The sequence below is a fragment of the Haliotis rufescens genome, unplaced genomic scaffold (genome assembly GCF_023055435.1).
Source record: "Haliotis rufescens isolate VD_foot unplaced genomic scaffold, xgHalRufe1.0.p SCAF_54, whole genome shotgun sequence".
Lineage (NCBI taxonomy): Eukaryota > Metazoa > Mollusca > Gastropoda > Lepetellida > Haliotidae > Haliotis > Haliotis rufescens.
Window position 1 is genome coordinate 2,672,296 of NW_025964268.1, and position 20,068 is coordinate 2,692,363.

Consider the following 20,068-nt stretch of genomic DNA (forward strand, 5'->3'; position numbering starts at 1 on the left):
CGGTATGGAAGTATGAATGTATAAGGCTCATATCATGACAACTGACAGAAAAAACAACATAACCAATATATATATATATATATATATTTGTTAACGGACACCTGTGCATGCACATCGATATCAAAGATGAGTCATTTGTAATTTATCACTTGTAACTAAGCACAACACAGACACTGTTGATAAAATGCTCTTTAAGTCATTTATCATATAAAACTTGATGTATGAATCCATTACAGGAAATAAAGTGAGAACGTTTATATATTATTCTTAAATATTGTTATCACTACTTTCTGTAGAAAACGAAACCAAACATCTTGATCAGTGTAAGAGAATCATGAGACAGGAGTCAGGTTCGATATGTCGTTAACATGGAATGTTCGAGTAAGCTTGTGTTGTCCCCCCCTGCCTTACCCAACCACAAGTAGACTCATCCAGTGTCATGACGTCAAATGTGTGTCTATAAATACCCAACGTAACGGTGCCGCTACACCAGGCGGACACCGGAGATCGTAGCTCTCCCTCTGATCACCTGTAAATACTGTGAGTATAATATATTTGAAAATATACTACCACAACTACTACTACTACTACTACTACTACTACTACTCCAACCACCACCACCACCACTACTACTACTACCACCACCACCACCACCACTACTACTAATACAACAACCACCACCACAACCACCACTACTACTACCATTACTACTACTACAACCACCGCCACCAGCACTACTACTACTACTACTACTACTACAACCACCACCACCACCTCCACCACTACCACTACTACTACCATCACCACCGCCGCCACCACTACTACTACGACTACGACGACTACTACTACGACTACCAGTGCTAGTACTACTCTACTACTACTACTACCACTACTACTACTACTACTCTACTACTACTACTACTACTACTACTACTACTACTACTACTACTACGACTACTACTACAACTACTGCTAGTACTACTGTACTACTGCCCCCATTGATACCTGTGGTATTACTGATGCTGCTGCTGCTGCCACGTACTATTACTACTACTACTACCACAATTACTACTACAACGCTTCGAGTTGACTATGAACACATCAGTTTTCCAACTTGGATTTCTGCATGACTCCATCCGATTCTTTTAAAGGGTTTCCGTTCTGTGGAACTGGAGACAATTCGCTGTACTCCCAACATTCAGTTCTCTACGATAAGAATGTGGCATTGTAGAGACAGCGAACCCCTGTTAGTGTGTTGACACCCCGCCTTTCGGACAGTAACTGTTGGGGGGTATGTCAATAATCAAGGCGACATAGCAACGCCATAATTCGTTAATCCGTACATGTGTTAATCAGTATTCCACATAGTATGTATCGAACGGATTAACGATGTTTCACTGTAGATGTGTATCTTTCAAAGAGTTAATCCATAGTTTTTATTTTTATCCCATCTAGAAACATGAACAGCTTCACCATCTTCTGCCTCGTGGCATGGACAATAACGTTACTGACAGGTTTGTCTACAAAAACAATGTTTCACTCATAAAATTTATAATCTTAATACAAGATACAATTAACACGGATCAGTTTTCTTTATTTATCCATAATATACATTATACGTACACTTTAAATTAGGGAAATACAGCGTTAAAGGAAGGAACGAAACATGTTATTAAACGAAATGTTGGTTGTTAAGAAATGTCGGATTTTCAGAAACCTCTTTGGGAACATGAGTTTTCATCATGTCATAACGTTAAATACCTTGTGGTCCTATCGCCAGCATTGCTTCACTATCTTCATGCCGCTTATAATTTAGCATAGGATTTCTTTCACCCTTTTACTATTTTAGCCTCGTGACATTAAAATCGCGTTGGATCATTAAGCTGATGGGCCTGGGTTGTTCATCGTAATAGAATGGAGCCGAATGGTGGTATAATACACAGGATAATCGAGGATGTGATCACTTGGATATAACCAGTTGATCTTAAGATACACTGATATTCGTTATTCGTCCTGATGGAGCTATTCGCGGCGATGACTGAACTGTAATTTATCACCCTAATATATTTTAACTATGTATATTTCCCCTTTTCAGAGCCCTTTCGTGTGGTAAGTACACCTCTCTAATACTGTAATATACTCAAGTGCAAAAATAACGTGATCATTTTCTAATTTATCCTAAAGCGAAGGACGTACCTTAAAACTGTTTAAAGGTGTAAATTGAACTGGGATACTGCAGACGATTGACTAATTTAAAACAGAAAGAATATTAATAATCAAACTTAAGTTTTGTCTTGTCATTTTTTGTTAAGTAACCCAGTACTAGAAAATGAAAGTCATTATTTTCATTCCACAGGTCAATGAAAAGACCCCATCGGTCTTCCTTGACAAGTAGTTTATAGTGTATACAGTTAGAAGGTTAACCAGTCCGTGAAGCCATGTGGTCAATAATGATTATAATCATTATAAATTTTCAGTTGACGATAAATTTATGTTATTAGAGTTAGGTTTGCCTTTGGTGTGTACGGCACTTTTATGTATTCTGTGAAAAGAAGAATATATTCTAAATTGTTTTCATGTTTTTTACTGCAATGATGTACAAATCTTTCTTTGACTTGAAACTCGAAATCGAATCTCTTTGTAGAAGCCGTGTAAAACCATACGACAATGTCATTTATAGAAGCAGTGTAAAACCGCACTGTAATGTCATTTATAGAAGCCGCGTAAAACTACCTACGATAATGTCATTTATAGAAGCCGCGTAAAACCATACGTTTACGATAATGCCATTTATTCAAGCGGTGTAAAACCGCACTGTAATGTCATTTATAGAGGCCGTGTAAAACTACATACGATAACGTCATTTATAGAAGCCGTGTAAAACCATAGGATAACGTCATTTATAGGAGCCATGTAAAACCACATATGGTAATATACAAGCGGTGTAAATCATATGATAATGTCACGTGTACATGCAGTGTAAAACCATACGATAATGTCATTCTTACAAGCAGTGTAAAACCATAATGACATTTATGGAATACATATAGCTTGCCTCCAACGTTTTGAAAATATTTTGTAGGTAGCGGCGGACAGTAACAGCACTGTGGCAGGAAATGGAACAAATACAACAAAAAAAGACGGCGTAAGAATTAAATAACTTTTATAATATCCTGTTAATTATAGTGTGTGAGTAAGTGAGTGGTTTGTAACACTATTCCAGCAATATCACCACGGGGACCCAAGGAATCGTCACCATATTCTTTTACCGACGTGGACAACTGGACCTGGGAATTCGGCTTGACGTTTTAACTACTGAGCTACACTCTATAAAATAACCGATGTTTTAATGCATATGTACTTTGTTTGTTTGTCTGTTTGTTGTTTAACTCCGCACTCAGCAATAGTTCAGCTATAGAACGGCGGCCTGTGAATATTCGAATCCGGACCAGGCGATCCAGTGAATGACATCATGAGCATCGATCAACGCAATTGGGATACGATGACAAGCATCAACCCAGTGAGAGATCGTGACCACCCGATCCCGTTAGTCGCCTCTTACGACAAGCATGGGTTGCTAAAGACCAGTTCTAATCCGGATCTTCACGGGTCAGACATATGTACTATCTGTTGACCTGTTGATCTATCAGATAATGAGAGTTCAGTATATATGCATGGTGTACCGCGGGCTGTACAAGTCAACTTTGAGTATTGCTAAATCCAAATGATCCTAATTTATCATTCAACATCAACACACACGGTTTTTCAGGGTTTAAACTCAGATTCATTATAACCGATATCTGCTCACATCCAGAGTGGATGTGTTGACGGGCGTTGGTGGATTCGTATAACATACGTTATTTACCATTGTTTAACAAATTCCCATATGAAGTCCTCCCTATGGAGAATACAAATGGAATGAAATCTGATCGGTGACAAGCTGATTATCCTCTGCGGTTGTAATCAGAGTTGTGCAACAGTAGGTACAAATGCTTCTTGAACATAAAGTGACGGCGAAAAGAGACTTTTTCATAGTTTTAAATCACCTTCGTTTAAGAGATAGATGCATGGAGTAAAATGTATTGAAAATATCTAGGTATCAGCGAAATCAACATTTAAAATGACAGTCATACAGCATCCGATCTCGGCATGACAGTTGCCCGAGGTAGGGTAGCAAATACAAGCTTTCAACGTAATGGACAAAGGGCACACTCATCTATAATCTCTCAAGTACAATGACACGTCACATTAATAGCGTGTGTGACCACCACATGCTACTAGACACGCAAAAACTCTCCGGCGCAAAGAAAAAGTCAGTCGTCTGATGACGTCACGTGGGATACGTCGCCATTCTTCTTGGAGGGCCTGGATCAGTTCTTGACGGTTGGCTTGAGGATGTGGTCGCTGTCGAACACGACGATCCATGACGTCCCCGAGGTGTTCTATGGGGGACATGTCTGAGAAGCGTGCAAGGCCACGGCAACACGTCGACGTTGATGGTTGCAAGGAAGTTCTGTACGATTCGGGATGTATGGGGTCTGGCCTGGCAGCTGTTGTAGACATGGTAGGACGATCGTACGAAGAATGCCATCCACGTAACGCTGAGTTTCCGTTAACGATGACCAGTGGTGTTCTTTCCTGCCCACAAATTCCTTCCCACGCCATTACATCTCCTCCACCATACGGTACGACCCCTTCCGCGGTAAACACGCTGTCTTCCATCAACTCTGAACAGTCGGAACCGGCTTTCATCAGTGAAAACAGGGCGGCCGGATAGCCTAGTGGTTTAAGCGTTCGCTCGTAACGCCGAAGACCCGGGTTCGATTCCCGACATGGGTACAATGTGTGAAGCCCATTTGTGGGGTCCCCCGCCGTGATATTGCTGGAATGTTGCTAAAAGCGGTGTAAAACCAAACTCACTCACTCACTCGGTGAAGACAACGCTCTCCCAGTCACGTCGCTGCCAACGACGTGCAGTCCGGGCCCATCTCAGTATCTGACGACGATGTTGCGCTGTCTATAACTATCCACTGTAAAGTCTGTAAGCCCAAATTCCTTAAGCCCTGAGTCGCCTGGCCACTGTCGACTAATCGGTCGCTGATGACGTCACTGTCAGGAATCGATTCCGGAGATGCAAAGTATGCAAGTACCGGTCATCATTTGGGCGTAGTTACCCTCGGTCTGCCTGTTCTTGGTCTGTCTGATGTCTACCCAGTCTGTCTGTAACGCTGCATCAGGTTAGTTACAGAAACACGGGAGCAATCGAAAGTTCAAGCAATGTGGGAATAGGTGGTTCCCAACCTGTATCATACCCAGGACCCGCTCGCGTTGTTCGGGTGTCAGTCGTGGCATTTCTACAAACACAAACGTGCCGTGAACGTGATCAAAGAGCATTATGTTTGGACCATGTATTTTGCATTGATTTAGTTTGTACTTGTGTTTTTAAATTTTTGCAATTTATTTTTAAAGTGATAAAGTTTCTTTTGGCCAACAGTTTATGTTTTTTCGTATTTCTTTACAGAATGCTGCTGAAACAGTTGCCATAGCAACACCCCTGATCCTGATAGGCCTTGCCACCGCCCTCCAACTTGCTGCGCGACCTTGACATCCACGATATACTTCCTGTCACGTGTCCGGTTTAAGCATCCCGCTGCGCATGATCCTGTGGTTATAAAATGTTAAGGTTTATTTTGAACTTTCTTTACGGATAAGGAATTCATTTTGCTGTATGCTGTATTGCTGATACATTTGTGACCACTCGTGTCAGTCCGGGGCAAGACAAGTGTGGCATCTCGTTTACCTCTCGCTGCCATCTTATCAACTGGGTTCCGCCTCCATGAAAGCGGGCATACCGACAGGAATAGTCAACTCATTATCAACTATCCAATTGTTTGTGTAAACTTAAACGGGTATTTTCCACAGTTGTTATTGACAACAAATGTGATTGTTTTGGTAAAATTCAACATGACACGAGTATATGACCCTTGGATAAACAATTAGATAAAAAATACATAAAATCAGGCATTTTTGATAGAAATGTAGTCACACGCGCTTTCTGCACGGTTTATCTAGTCTCCACACGTAACAAGGGTTGACAGGGGACTGAGCGTTCTTGCAGGACACGGAAAGGGACGAGTGGGGCGAAATTCGTTGGCGTGAAAACATTAGAACACTAATGCTTGTCACTGAACTAAGAAACATTACTTCAATATTTTATCACCACAGGTGAAGCAGTAACACGGGCACTGGCACAGGCGCTGTCCAAGTACATGTCAATGAGACCGTAATTGATAGCACGTGTTTGTGACTTATTGTGTTAATCTTCATGATTTTGTTTCCATTTGATTAAAAACATCTTGTTAACATTTTTGTGTTGTTTTTTTATATCATTTAAAAGAAAGAATTGCCCAAATACTCTTTGTGTGAGTGATATTTTCATTTTCGGCAAAGATTCAGCAATGTCACAACAATAAACACCAAAAACGTTCATCCGGGTCTTAGTCGGGACGGGGGCACAGGTAGCCCAGTCGTCTCAATTCGCTGTCCAGGGTTGCGTCACATTTGAACGCCAGAAACCTATGGATGTGGGAAAATCCCCGTTCGCTCCGATTATGTTTCTAGGATTGTTAGCATCATACCCGTGCTCGTGGGTTTCACCAAAATGGTAAACCTCTGAGACCTGCATCACTTCGGACTTTCCTCCCACATTAAGCTGACACGCCGTGATATAACTGGAATACTGTTCAAAGCGGCGTTAAACCTCACTCAATCACTCACTCACCCTGTAACACGTCGGACGTTCCTCCCACATTAGGCTGACACGCCGTGATATAACTGTAATACTGTTCAAAGCGGCGTTAAACCTCACTCAATCACTCACACACCCTGTAACACGTCGGACGTTCTTCCCACATTAAGCTGACACGCCGTGATATAACTGGAATACTGTTCAAAGCGGCGTTAAACCTCACTCAATCACTTACTCACCCTGTAACACGTCGGACGTTCCTGACACATTAAGCTGACACGCCGCGATGCAACTAAAATACTGTACTGTGGCATTAACCCTATCTCAGTCACTCACTCACTAATCTGCATTACAATAAGCATGTGTTCATGAATTCCATCAAATAGTGAAACGGTAAGCTGTGCCCCACCGGGGGCACCCGTCACCAACAAGTCAGCTGTTCTCCTGAACAAACGTGAACGTAGGGGGCAGCTCACAATAGGGAATTGCATCGGACATCATTTTGGCCACCTGTTCGCGAACATCAGGAATATCATTAATACTGCTTATGATGTAGTCAGAATGGTACAACGGACTTTTCTTATGGCTATGGAAATGTTTTTTGCCGATTTTATTCATAAGCAATATGTGTCACTTTGCCGTATATATGGTAGAATGACCCAGTTCATGCAGTTATGTTTCCTTGTCAGCTTATACATTAAATATATACAGAACACGCTCCACCATAATATCGTTCATATCATTTATAATCACACACCCCGAAATCGTTCGCAAATGGCATATTTAGTTGGAAGGACACATTCATTACAGGAATAGCATCGTTGATCTCATGCTGCAGACTCGACGAATAAAATTTTGATATACACTATTTACATTCTGTTCCGAAATTCCCAAGGTAGTGTATCCCTTATTGCCACAATTATAGCCTGAGGCTTTTGTTAATTTTAGAACAGGCCAATAAATGAATGAAATCTTTGATGTGTTCAAAAAGGTAGAAATGGCGATAGATATTTGTCGAATTTGCACACTAAAAGACCAGTCAGGTGGAAGACACTGAGATTTTTTTCACTGACAGGCACTGATGCTGCGTTTACATTCCCCTAACTCAGATATTTTTCATAGACATATAAAAGTAGATGTATCAGCAGATAATATCGCCATTTGATACTTAAAATTTCCAGAATTGTGAGAGATATTAATTTCTAGTAATAGTTGTATGATAGTATAGGAACGAATTGGGAACACATAACAGCCGGTAGTGAAGTATGACAGTAGATGGTATGGTCGCCAAAGGTCTTGGAGGACGGTAGTGGTATGTTGGGACATTTCAAAGTTGACATTATTGGATCAGTAGTGCGTAATACCGCCACGATTGTGTCAAACATTCATTCCCTCGACAAGGCATACTGCGTATTAATCTCCCACTGGCGGTGTAAGGGAGTCTCATATTTAATATTTAATCATATTTAAACCCCGTGGGGATTCCCAAGTAGCCTATGCTTGTAAGAGGCGTCCTAACGGATGGGGTGATCAGACTCGGTCACTTTGTTGATGCGTACCATCGTACCTCGACCGCTTACAATACCAATCACTGGTTTTCCTGATGAAGTCTGGATTACGTACGAGCAATAGTCTCAAAAGAGGAATATTGCCTAATGCGACGTTTAAACAAATTTGTTTGTTTGTTGTTTAACGCCGCACACATCAATATTCCAGCCATATGACGGCGGTCTTTAAATAATCGAGACTGGTCCAGACAGTCCAGTGATTGACATCATGAGCAATGATCTACGCAATTGGGATACGATGACATGAATCAACTAAGTCAGCGAGCCTGACCACCCGATCCCGTTTAAAAAGTAACATACCTTAATTTTCAAAGCTCGTTCAAATTTAAGGTGTTAAGAAAGACGTAAAGAATTACAATTTTATCAACAAACGTAAAGACGTGTAGCTGAAAAAAACTAAACCTAACACGTAAAAACTATATGTGCTGGATATAAAAGCAGAATCTTTGGTAAAGTTTGTATTCAACTAATGAAATTGTGTAACACACTAGTCTGTTACAAAATAATAAACAAGAATATATGTACGTCACCCATTTAGGTCATCTAAAATCCATACCATTTATTACATTAAGTTTTCATTAACAATTTCTGTAAGTATTTAATGTTGACATTTTTACGATAGCTTTTTGTTTTACAAATTTTGCAATAATTCGTTAGAATCCTATATATATTTGCGTTTATGATTTGTGGCATACCAACCATCACATAATGTGTGAATGCTTATTTGAGAATCGACTTTTTTCTCTTTTTTTTCGATAATCACCCAAATATATATTTATAGCAATTAAATCAGTGTTGCATATATTACCACTGCCCAAATTTTCATATGTATACTCCATCTACGCAAATCCACCCGTTAAAATGCTGATAAAGTTAACATCATCATTAAAGCATTAGTTTGGGAATTGGATTGTCTCTTTATATGTCAGCACTAGCTGGTATACATTTATACCCCAGGGCAATGCTTGGCAAATGTCCTATTTAGAGATAGGTATTAAAGCCATCATTTGGTACGCATGTCTGAAGAGGCCTTAAGAGGTACGTGAATAATTTGTTTTGAAATCGGCAATTAGATAATTATTCTAGTACATTTTGCAACTCTTGGTATATTATACAAATGGATATTATATTGTTGTCGTTTTGGAAAGCCAGGTCCAATGCTCAAATGAACGGATGTTGCAGTCAAGTGGGCGTTTCATGAACAACCGCACGTATACATTTGAATATATCACTCAACACAGCCCTACAACTAACAACATCAAGTTTTATAACACATTTCTGTTATCTGTATACAGTGCGATGTTTAACTGACAATCTACATTTTTATACATTTTTAAAACAAAATCATGTTGCCAAAATTTAATTTAAATACTCTAGATTATATTGATCGAAGTACCCATATCCCGTCGCGCATTTGGATTGTCTTCGACACGTCATGAAAGCCAAAACGTTGAATCACGCGCCTTGAAAACATGACAACAAAGGGTGTCAGTATGCTGTCCCGATAGTGCTGTCCAGGGTATTTTCCTTGCACAATATGGAGTTGGGTTCGGTCAGTCATAGTGATGCCTCCCCACACCATACCCCATCCACCGCCAAATCTGTCATGACATCTCAGGTTGACATTGGATTGACGTTCATTTCGACGTCGCAGACACGACCCCACCTATCAAGAAAGTGCAAATAGAATCGGGATTCATCTGAAAACATGACACGTGACCAGCGCGGATTACACGACGTTTCGACATTGTGTACACCATTGACGTCTGTTGGCAATATAAGGAGCGGCACAGCACGTGGTCGTCGAGCATGGCCATGAGCTGCATGTAGACGATTTCTAATCGTCTGACCCGTAACTCGTACTGTAGTAGCGTGGTGAATGTTTGCAGCAATCTGATGCGCCGTTTGAGCTCGATGTGGTAAAGCCTGGTTTCATGTACTGTTGTTGTTGACCTGGGACTTCCTGAACGGGTTCAGGGACTTGTTGTCAACACTTTGGGTTTGTTGGTACCTGTTCCATACTCACTGACTGTGAAACAATAAACGTATTGGCCACTGCATGCTGACTTCTGCCTGTTTCCAGCATGCCAATAGCCCCGTCGACGCTCCGTGCGTTGCTGACGCTGCATCGCTAGTTCATACAAAGATAATGAATGAAATCAAGTAAATCAGAATTGTATGAGCAGCAGATTGACAGAAATATGGTTCCACAGAGATAAATCGACCTTCCTTCAAAGTGTCAAAATCAGGAATGACACCCAACGCGTGGCACTACTGTGTGAAGCACCCGAAGCACGTGCAAACTACAGGATTTGTTTTGGTGTTTAGTTTTATAGACATCAACGTTCTTGCATAGGATGTTTGTCGTCAGAACTTATCTTTGTTCCAATACTTAGTATTAACATTTGTGCTTGGCGGGGTTTCTCGTGACGTTAGTTTCTTGTTATACAGGAAAATGCTCACCGATAATATACTTCTTTAGGGTGCAACCAAGAACGAAATTTGAGGATTTTGCTGACAATACATCATTCGACATCGATCAGGAGTCATGACAATGCTTGAGCTGCGTCGTGCTCGGAATTCCACACAAATGTATATATATATAGCTGACAACGTCAGTGAGTATTTATTGTGCCAGCCAGCGGGAGGCGTCGACAGGTATGCAGACCATTTTCACTTACATATACATGTACCATAAATATTTATTGACTGTTGTCACTGTCCGACTGACACATCACTTACCTTCTGCCGTAATATATATTAATGCGCACATTCCAGAGAAGACTTGCAATGTCTAGGCAATGTTTGTGAGAGATGGTAAGATATGTTTCTAGCACACAATTGAAAAAGTACATTATATGATAAAGAGGCTTGTGTGTTTGGAGATGGTAAATATCCTGTATTAGGAATAAACATTATGTAGCTAGGTCTCCAAGGCTCGCAAAATACAATGTTTATTCCTATTACAAGATATTTACCATCCCCAAACACGCTCGCGTGTTAACCTCTCTATGTATTTATTGCACTGAAGAAGACCGCCTCCGTGGTCTAATGGTAGAGCGTCCGCCCGGAGAGCGGAAGGTCCGGGGTTCGATTCCCCGCCGCGTCATACCAAAAGACGTTAAAAGATGGTACTTGTTGTTACCCCGTCTGGCGCTCGGCATTAAGGGGCTAAAACAAGGACTGGTCGGCTCGGAGTCAGTATACTGTGTCTGAGTGGGGTATTCATGTTAAACTGCGGCATGGTATCTCAGTGTGCTAGCACTATAAATCAGCATCAGTCCGGACTTGTACAAGCAGCACACACACACACATACACGTGCATGCACGTCGCTATATAAGTGCAATATTCTTGGACACGACGTTAAACCCTGAAAACTAACCAACATTTGCCCTGTGACTTGGCTGCTCAGGCCCTGTGACTTGGCTGCTCAGATCCCGTGACTTGGCTGCTCAGGCCCTGTTACTTGGCTGTGACTTGGCTGCTCAAGCCCTGTGACTTGGCTGATCAGTCCCTGTGTCTTGGCTGTGGCTTGGCTGCTCAGGCCCTGTGACTTGGCTGCTCAAGACCCCTGCTTAGTCCCTGTGACTTGGCTGTGACTTTGCTGCTCAGGCCCCGTGCCTTGGCTGCTCAGACCCTGTGACTTGGCTGCTCAGACCCTGTGACTTGGCTGTGACTTGGCTGCTAAGGTCCTGTAATATGGCTGCTCAGACCCCGTGCCTTGGCTGCTCAGACCCCGTGCCTTGGCTGCTCAGACCCTGTGACTTGGCTGCTCAGACCCTGTGACTTGGCTGCTCAGTTCCTGTAACTTGGCTGCTTAGGCCCTGTAACATGGCTGCTCAGACCCAGTGACTTGGCTGCTTAGACCCCGTGACTTGGCTGCTCAGACCCCGTGCCTTGGCTGCTTAGACCCAGTGACTTGGCTGTTCAGACCCTGTGACTTGGCTGCTTAGGCCCCGTGACTTGGCTGCTCAGACCCCGTGCCTTGGCTGCTTAGACCCAGTGACTTGGCTGTTCAGACCCTGTGACTTGGCTGCTTAGGCCCCGTGACTTGGCTGCTCAGACCCCGTGACTTGGCTGCCCAGACCCTGTGACTTGGCTGCTCAGGCCCTGTGACTTGGCAGCTTAGACCCTGTGACTTGGCTGCTCAGGCCCTGTGACTTGGCTGTGACTTGGCTGTGACTTGGCTGCTCAGGCCCTGTAGCATGGCTGCTCAGACCCCGTGCCTTGGCTGCTCAGACCCCGTGCCTTGGCTGCTCAGACCCTGCGACTTGGCTGCTCAGTTCCTGTAACTTGGCTGCTTAGGCCCTGTAACATGGCTGCTCAGACCCCGTGACTTGGCTTTTTAGACCCCGTGATTTGGCTGCTCAGACCCTGTAACTTGGCTGCTCAGTTCCTGTAACTTGGCTGCTTAGGCCCTGTAACATGGCTTCTCAGACCCCGTGCCTTGGCTGCTTAGATCCAGTGACTTGGCTGCCCAGACCCTGTGACTTGGCTGCTCAGTTCCTGTGACTTGGCTGCTCAGACCCTGTGACTTGGCTGCTCATACCCGGTGACTTGAATGCATAGACCCCGTGACTTGGCTGTTCAGGCCCTGTGTCTTGTCTGTGACATGGCTGTTTAGACCCTGTGACTTGGCTGCTCAGACCCTGTGACTTTGCTGCTCTGACCCTGTGACTTGGCTGCTCAGGCCCTGTGACTTGGCTGCTCAGACCCTGTGACATGGCTGCTCATACCCGGTGACTTGAATGCATAGACCCTGTGACTTGGCTGCTTAGACCCTGTGACTTGGCTGCTCAGTTCCTGTGACTTTGCTGCTCAGACCCTGTGACTTGGCTGCTCAGGCCCTGTGACTTGGCTGCTCAGACCCTGTGACATGGCTGCTCATACCCGGTGACTTGAATGCATAGACCCTGTGACTTGGCTGCTTAGACCCTGTGACTTGGCTGCTCAGTTCCTGTGACTTGGCTGCTCAGGCTCTGTGCCTTGTCTGTGACTTGGCTGTTCAGGCCCTGTGACTTGGCTGCTCAGACACTGTGACTTTGCTGCTCAGACCCTGTGACTTTGCTGCTCAGGCCCTGTGACTTGGCTGCTCAGACCCTGTGACATGGCTGCTCATACCCGGTGACTTGAATGCTTAGACCCTGTGACTTGGCTGCTTAGACCCTGTGACTTGGCTGCTCAGGCCCTGTATCTTGGCTACTCAGGCTCAGTGCCTTGTCCGTGACATGGGTGTTCAGGCCCCGTGACTTGGCTGCTCAGTTCCTGTGGCTTTGCTGCTCAGACCCTGTGACTTGGCTGCTCAGGCCCTGTGACTTGGCTGCTCAGACCCTGTGACATGGCTGCTCATATCCGGTGACTTGAATGCTTAGACCCTGTGACTTGGCTGCTCAGACCCTGTGACTTGGCTGATGCGATGATCGTTGCTCATCATGTTCAGTCACTGGTTTGGCAAAGCACATAATATTCATAATACTTGGTAGTTACATATACTAGAATTTGAAAATATTGTCTGTATGTCTGTATATCAAACAGTATCAATCATATCCTTTTAATATGTATTTACTTCTGTTATGTATCTAATGATCGTTCGGGTCATATATGTAATAGCATTGGTTATTGTAGGAGCCTCATGGGAGGTTTCATCATTTGCTCATTCGCGTTCCTTGTTTCCACCAAAGCTCGGGACGTACATAATGGTGGACGAATGATAGTAGTCACTCTTTACTCCTTGTTAATATATCTCACAATATGCGAGTTTATCATACAGTATGCGAGGTTATCTTACAGTATGCAAGTTTATCTTACAGTATGCAATTTTTTCTAGTAACCAGAAATCTCATGAATATACACCTGAAAAAGGTTAACCACCGCTTAGTACATATTTCTAAAAATCGCATCCTGTATTATTTTTCTAAATAAATATTCATATTGAAAATACCGAAACTGAAATCGATTGTCCAACATATTTTGTAACTGTTACGTGACTATAGTTATTGAGTAGGCCTTACAAATGCTTCCTCGGCTTTCTTATTGCGTATGATTGAACAAGTTCCTCTGTCCGTTTAGAAGTACATGCGGTACTTCTTTACATATAACTTATCTTAGACATGTGTGACCAACTTTGAGATAAGGGACATATAATAAGAAGTCAAAAATCACATTTTTACTTCTCATTATAGTTTAAAACCACAGTATCTTAGGAACACAAAATACAAGTCACCAGCTTCAATTTGTATTTTAACACAGAGATACATGGCATCAAACATTTCGAATCATATTTCCACTTACAGCTGCTTATGTAATAATTGCAGTTTTAAGCTATGTCTGATTAATTTAAAGTAGACATATATGCTGAAAGGTTTTGAAATAATGTTTTTATTACATTACGAAAAATAGCGAGGCATATTTGTGTACAGTAGGCATACAGGGCGATTTTTACTGAAGTGAGCTGACGTCAAAAGTCTTTATGACATCACAGCACAATGGAACCTAGCAGCCATCAGGTCCCTTTTCTTCTTATTGGTCATATTTATCGAAATGAGATCAATACCACACATATTCCGATGCATGGGAAGTTGAGGATACATGACACAATAATGAGAGTGGTGCTTAGCTTTGTTCCTTCCATGTGTATATCTACAGAGAAGTTGTGTGATATAGGCTTTGTTCCTTCCAGGTGTATATCTACAGAGAAGTTGTGTGATATAGGCTTTGTTCCTTCCAGGTGTATATCTACAGAGAAGTTATGTGATATAGGCTTTGTTCCTTCCAGGTGTATATCTACAGAGAAGTTGTGTGATAAAGGCTTTGTTCCTTCCAGGTGTATATCTACAGAGAAGTTGTGTGATATAGGCTTTGTTCCTTCCAGGTGTATATCTACAGAGAAGTTGTGTGATATAGGCTTTGTTTCTTCCAGGTGTATATCTACAGAGAAGTTATGTGATATAGGCTTTGTTCCTTCCAGGTGTATATCTACAGAGAAGTTGTGTGATATAGGCTTTGTTCCTTCCATGTGTATATCTACAGAGAAGTTATGTGATAAAGGCTTTGTTCCTTCCAGGTGTATATCTACAGAGAAGTTGTGTGATATAGGCTTTGTTCCTTCCAGGTGTATATCTACAGAGAAGTTGTGTGATAAAGGCTTTGTTCCTTCCAGGTGTATATCTACAGAGAAGTTATGTGATATAGGCTTTGTTCCTTCCAGGTGTATATCTACAGAGAAGTTATGTGATATAGGCTTTGTTCCTTCCAGGTGTATATCTACAGAGAAGTTGTGTGATATAGGCTTTGTTCCTTCCAGGTGTATATCTACAGAGAAGTTATGTGATAAAGGCTTTGTTCCTTCCAGGTGTATATCTACAGAGAAGTTGTGTGATATAGGCTTTGTTCCTTCCAGGTGTATATCTACAGAGAAGTTATGTGATATAGGCTTTGTTCCTTCCAGGTGTATATCTACAGAGAAGTTGTGTGATATAGGCTTTGTTCCTTCCAGGTGTATATCTACAGAGAAGTTGTGTGATATAGGCTTTGTTCCTTCCAGGTGTATATCTACAGAGAAGTTATGTGATATAGGCTTTGTTCCTTCCAGGTGTATATCTACAGAGAAGTTATGTGATATAGGCTTTGTTCCTTCCAGGTGTATATCTACAGAGAAGTTGTGTGATATAGGCTTTGTTCCTTCCAGGTGTATATCTACAGAGAAGTTATGTGATATAGGCTTTGTTCCTTCCAGGTGTATATCTACAGAGAAGTTGTGTGATATAGGCTTTGTTCCTTCCAGGTGTATATCTACAGAGAAGTTGTGTGATATAGGCTTTGTTCCTTCCAGGTGTATATCTACAGAGAAGTTATGTGATATAGGCTTTGTTCCTTCCAGGTGTATATCTACAGAGAAGTTATGTGATATAGGCTTTGTTCCTTCCAGGTGTATATCTACAGAGAAGTTGTGTGATATAGGCTTTGTTCCTTCCAGGTGTATATCTACAGAGAAGTTATGTGATATAGGCTTTGTTCCTTCCATGTGTATATCTACAGAGAAGTTGTGTGATATAGGCTTTGTTCCTTCCAGGTGTATATCTACAGAGAAGTTGTGTGATATAGGCTTTGTGGAAGAATGTCACGTGGTTCTTATACAGTTTCAGTATGGCGTCTGTGAATATTGTGCTAGCTGTACTTTTGGTGCTGCCATTGACGTCGGTAATTGCACAAGGTGAGGGGATTATTATTCAAGAAAATTTAGACCATTGACAAATGTTTCTCAAGATCGATTTATCGTAAAAGCGAGATTTTTCACTTCTTATGGTTCTGTTAGGTAAAAAATCCGGTTTTAATGTTAGTTATATGAACGCCCAAAGTGAGTGGATTGTAGCGGACGAGTGCTGCTGCTTTGCTTCGGCACAGTCATGCCATTAAAAGCGGAATAAGCCGTGGACCCGAGCCTTCTGGAGGGAAGCGGAATAAACCGAATGGACCCGAGCCTTCTGGAGGGTAGCGGAATAAACCGAATGGACCCGAGTCGTCTGGTCGGTAGCGGAATAAACCGAATGGACCCGAGTCTGCTGGTCGGTAGCGGAATAAACCGAATGGACCCGTCTGCTGTCGGTAGCGGAATAAGCCGAGTGGACCCGAGTCTGCCGGGTGAGGTGCCGCCATTGTTGCTAACGAACTTGAATACGTCTTTGATCAACTGAAACAAAAAAAAAGCTTGTAACAATAAAATAAGCTTCTGATAAATCATGACTTTGTCATGGCCTTACTGAGCGTCATCTATGGTGAACGGACCGCCTCCGTTATCTAGTGGTTGAGCATCCGCCCGAGAGCGGAAGGTCGGGGATTTGATGCCAGGCCATGTGAATATATGGTACTTGTTGTTATCCTGTCTGGCGCTCGGCATTAGGGGCTAAAGCCAGGACTGGTCGGCTCGCAGTCAGTATACTGTCTGAGTATTGTGTTCATCTTAAACTGCGGTATGGTGTCTCAGTGGGCTAGCACTATAAACTCGGCATTAGTCCGGACTAGTACAAATACACACAAATACACACACACACACACACACACACACGTTGAGATTTTGATCCTATTAATACATTTGACTTCATGCATGTATCTTTCTGGTTTATAAACTCGAGTGGTTTAAAACTATGGTAAAGTTTCTTCTTGCCGTCAGTTTATGACGCGATGGAAATGACGCTTATAAAAACCAAAGTATTTAGGTTTATTGTTAACTTGTGCTTTTCATATAAACTGTATACTAACCCTTGAACGCCATCTTCGTCACACAGGGAATCTGGATGCCGGAGCAGGAACCGGTTGGAACGGAGTGAGTGGAACCGGATACCCCTACTGTTGTACATGCGTAAGTGCTGGAGACAGTTTGGATTTCTTGAGAAAGTACGATGCTCTGTATAAAAAAGATAGCTTTTATTAGTGTGTTTGTTGTTGACCGCCGCACACAGGGAATTTCCAGCTGTGTGACGGCGGCCTGTATGAGCAACGACCCACGCAGCCGCGTGGCTGGGAACCTATTCTAACATGTATTTCTTACTGGGAAACTTTATCGAAAAAAACATATTATCCCAAGGATAAAATGCTTTAAAAAATAATAATGCTTCAGTCTACTGAAAACAATATATTGTTGCAAGGTGTTATTAAATATTGTTTTTAATTTAGGCTCATATCTTTAATAGAAAAATCTGTTTTGGCTTATATAGCTCAAAAATAATATCTAGTCTCTATACAAAATCCCAGCTCCAAACCCGTTCCAAGTTGGTCTTCATCACAAGAATGACGTAATTTGACAAGGCATCAACGTCGGAAAAAGTAAAACAAGTATAGTTTTCTTCGCTCACAACACAATGGCAAAACCTTGATAGTAAATAATTAATAGTAAGAGGCGACTAAAGGGATCGGGTGGTCAGCCTCGTTGAACTGGTTGATCCCAATTGCGTAGAGCGATGCTAATGATGCCAATCACTGGGTTGTCTGGCCTAGACTCAAGTTTTAACAGACCACTGCCATATAACTGGAACATTGCTGTGTGCGGGTTAAACAACAAACAAATAATAATAAGTTATGTTTAACGCAATAGAATTTCGACTAATAACGGCGCATAATTGATGATTTGAATCTTAGATAAAGATCCCTATGTACCATGTCATATAGACGGATGTCGTTCAAGCCCTTGACAGTTTCAAGACATGTTTCACTTGTCGTTGATTGTAATAAACTCTCATGTATTTCAGGGTGCGCACAACGTGGGGCTGTGTGCTGCGCTTCTTGTCGTGTCATTGCTGGTTGGAGTGGTCTTTCCATATCGACCTTGACCGACCATGTGCGAAACAAGAGTGGCAGAAAAACGTCGCCATACTCAGATGATAAAATGGCAATATCCACATAAGGATATCTGTTGCCCAGTCGTCTATGGCGCCGCTGATTCGCCAAGATAATGGTTCTTTTTCAGCATCATAATCGTGCACGGGGAACTCAAAACGTATTTTGTTAAATAATGTACACAAAGAAAAACATATGACTCGTATGTGACATTATCCTTCAGTAGTTTGTTCTTTGTTATGTAGAGAGCACGATTGACCGGGTGACCCTAGGTGCATAAAGTCAGGATGAGTTTGAATCCAGGATTCGCCTTGGTTATCATCTTTGGCTTGTCATAATCATACCTTTGTTCTTGGGGTTCACCAAAGGGGTAAGCGTCTACGACCTGCATCACTTAGGGTTTTCGTCTCATATTTACCTCACTTGCCGTCTTGAACCTGAAATGCTGTCATAAAACACAAGTTACTCAGTCCTTTGTTATGGTTTTATCCTTGGCGATGAATAGTCACTAAAGAATCCACTCATTCATCAATCAGAATTTTTAAGTCTTTCATTTGTTAGATGCATTAGTAGCTAGGTGTGTTTGTTTGTTTTTTTGCTTAACGCTGCGCTCAAGCTAGATGATGGCGGTCTGTATAAGCATCGATCCACGCCGTCGGACCAACCCTCTGGAACAGACAATCCAGTGACTGACCTCCTGAGCAACGATCCACACATTTGATTTGGTTGGTTGGTTTGTTGTTTAACGCCACACTCAGCAATATTCCAGCTATATGGCGGCGGTCTGTAAATAATCGAGTCAGCAGACAATCCGATTAATATCATGAGCATCGATCCGCGCAATTGGTCTGCGATCAACCAAGCCTGCGAGCCTGACCACCCGATCCCGTTAGTCGCCTCTTACGACGAGCATAGTCGCCTTTTATGGCAAGCATGGGTTGCCGAAGACCTAATGAGAAAACACACATTTGAGATAGATGACATGCAATGAAATTCACCGAGCCTGATCATCCGACCCAGATACTCGATTCTTACGACATGCATATAGGTTGTTGGGGACCTATATTCTTACCCGAAATCCCCAATAGCTAGAAGACGTGGGTGCACTTAATACCCCCTTCACATACACGGATTTTTCTTACGAGTCTTTACGGATCGCCAACTCGTAGTCAATCGCAAGCATCCGTTAATAACTCGCTGGTATCCGTAAATAACTCGTCACTACTCGCAGACACTCTTAAGGATCAGTGAAAGGATAGGCAATTTTTTTGACATGTCAAAAATCATCTTACGATTGTCCACGGATTGATTTTTTCGTAAATAACTCGTAACAATCCGTAAATATCGTAAACCGCTCGCAACAACACGTACCCATCCGTAAACTGCTCGCAAGAATCCGTAAATGACTCGTAACAATTA

General features: G+C 42.4%; 1 protein-coding gene and 1 long non-coding RNA gene across 2 annotated transcripts; both read left to right on the forward strand.

Annotated features, from left to right (window-relative positions):
- Window positions 1–460: 460 nt before the first annotated feature.
- On the forward strand, window positions 461–6,365 carry LOC124121928. Its single transcript, XR_006859102.2, has 5 exons — window positions 461–540; window positions 1,456–1,514; window positions 2,096–2,109; window positions 3,083–3,145; window positions 5,522–6,365. It is a non-coding gene; the product is annotated as an uncharacterized LOC124121928 (long non-coding RNA).
- Window positions 6,366–10,845: 4,480 nt separating this feature from the next.
- Window positions 10,846–18,663, forward strand: LOC125374222. Its single transcript, XM_048385154.1, has 4 exons — window positions 10,846–10,974; window positions 16,456–16,529; window positions 17,602–17,675; window positions 18,562–18,663. The coding sequence occupies exons 1-4, from the start codon at window positions 10,865–10,867 to the stop codon at window positions 18,640–18,642; spliced, it is 339 nt and encodes a 112-aa protein (XP_048241111.1). The 5' UTR covers window positions 10,846–10,864; the 3' UTR covers window positions 18,643–18,663.
- The last annotated feature ends 1,405 nt before the right edge of the window (window positions 18,664–20,068 follow it).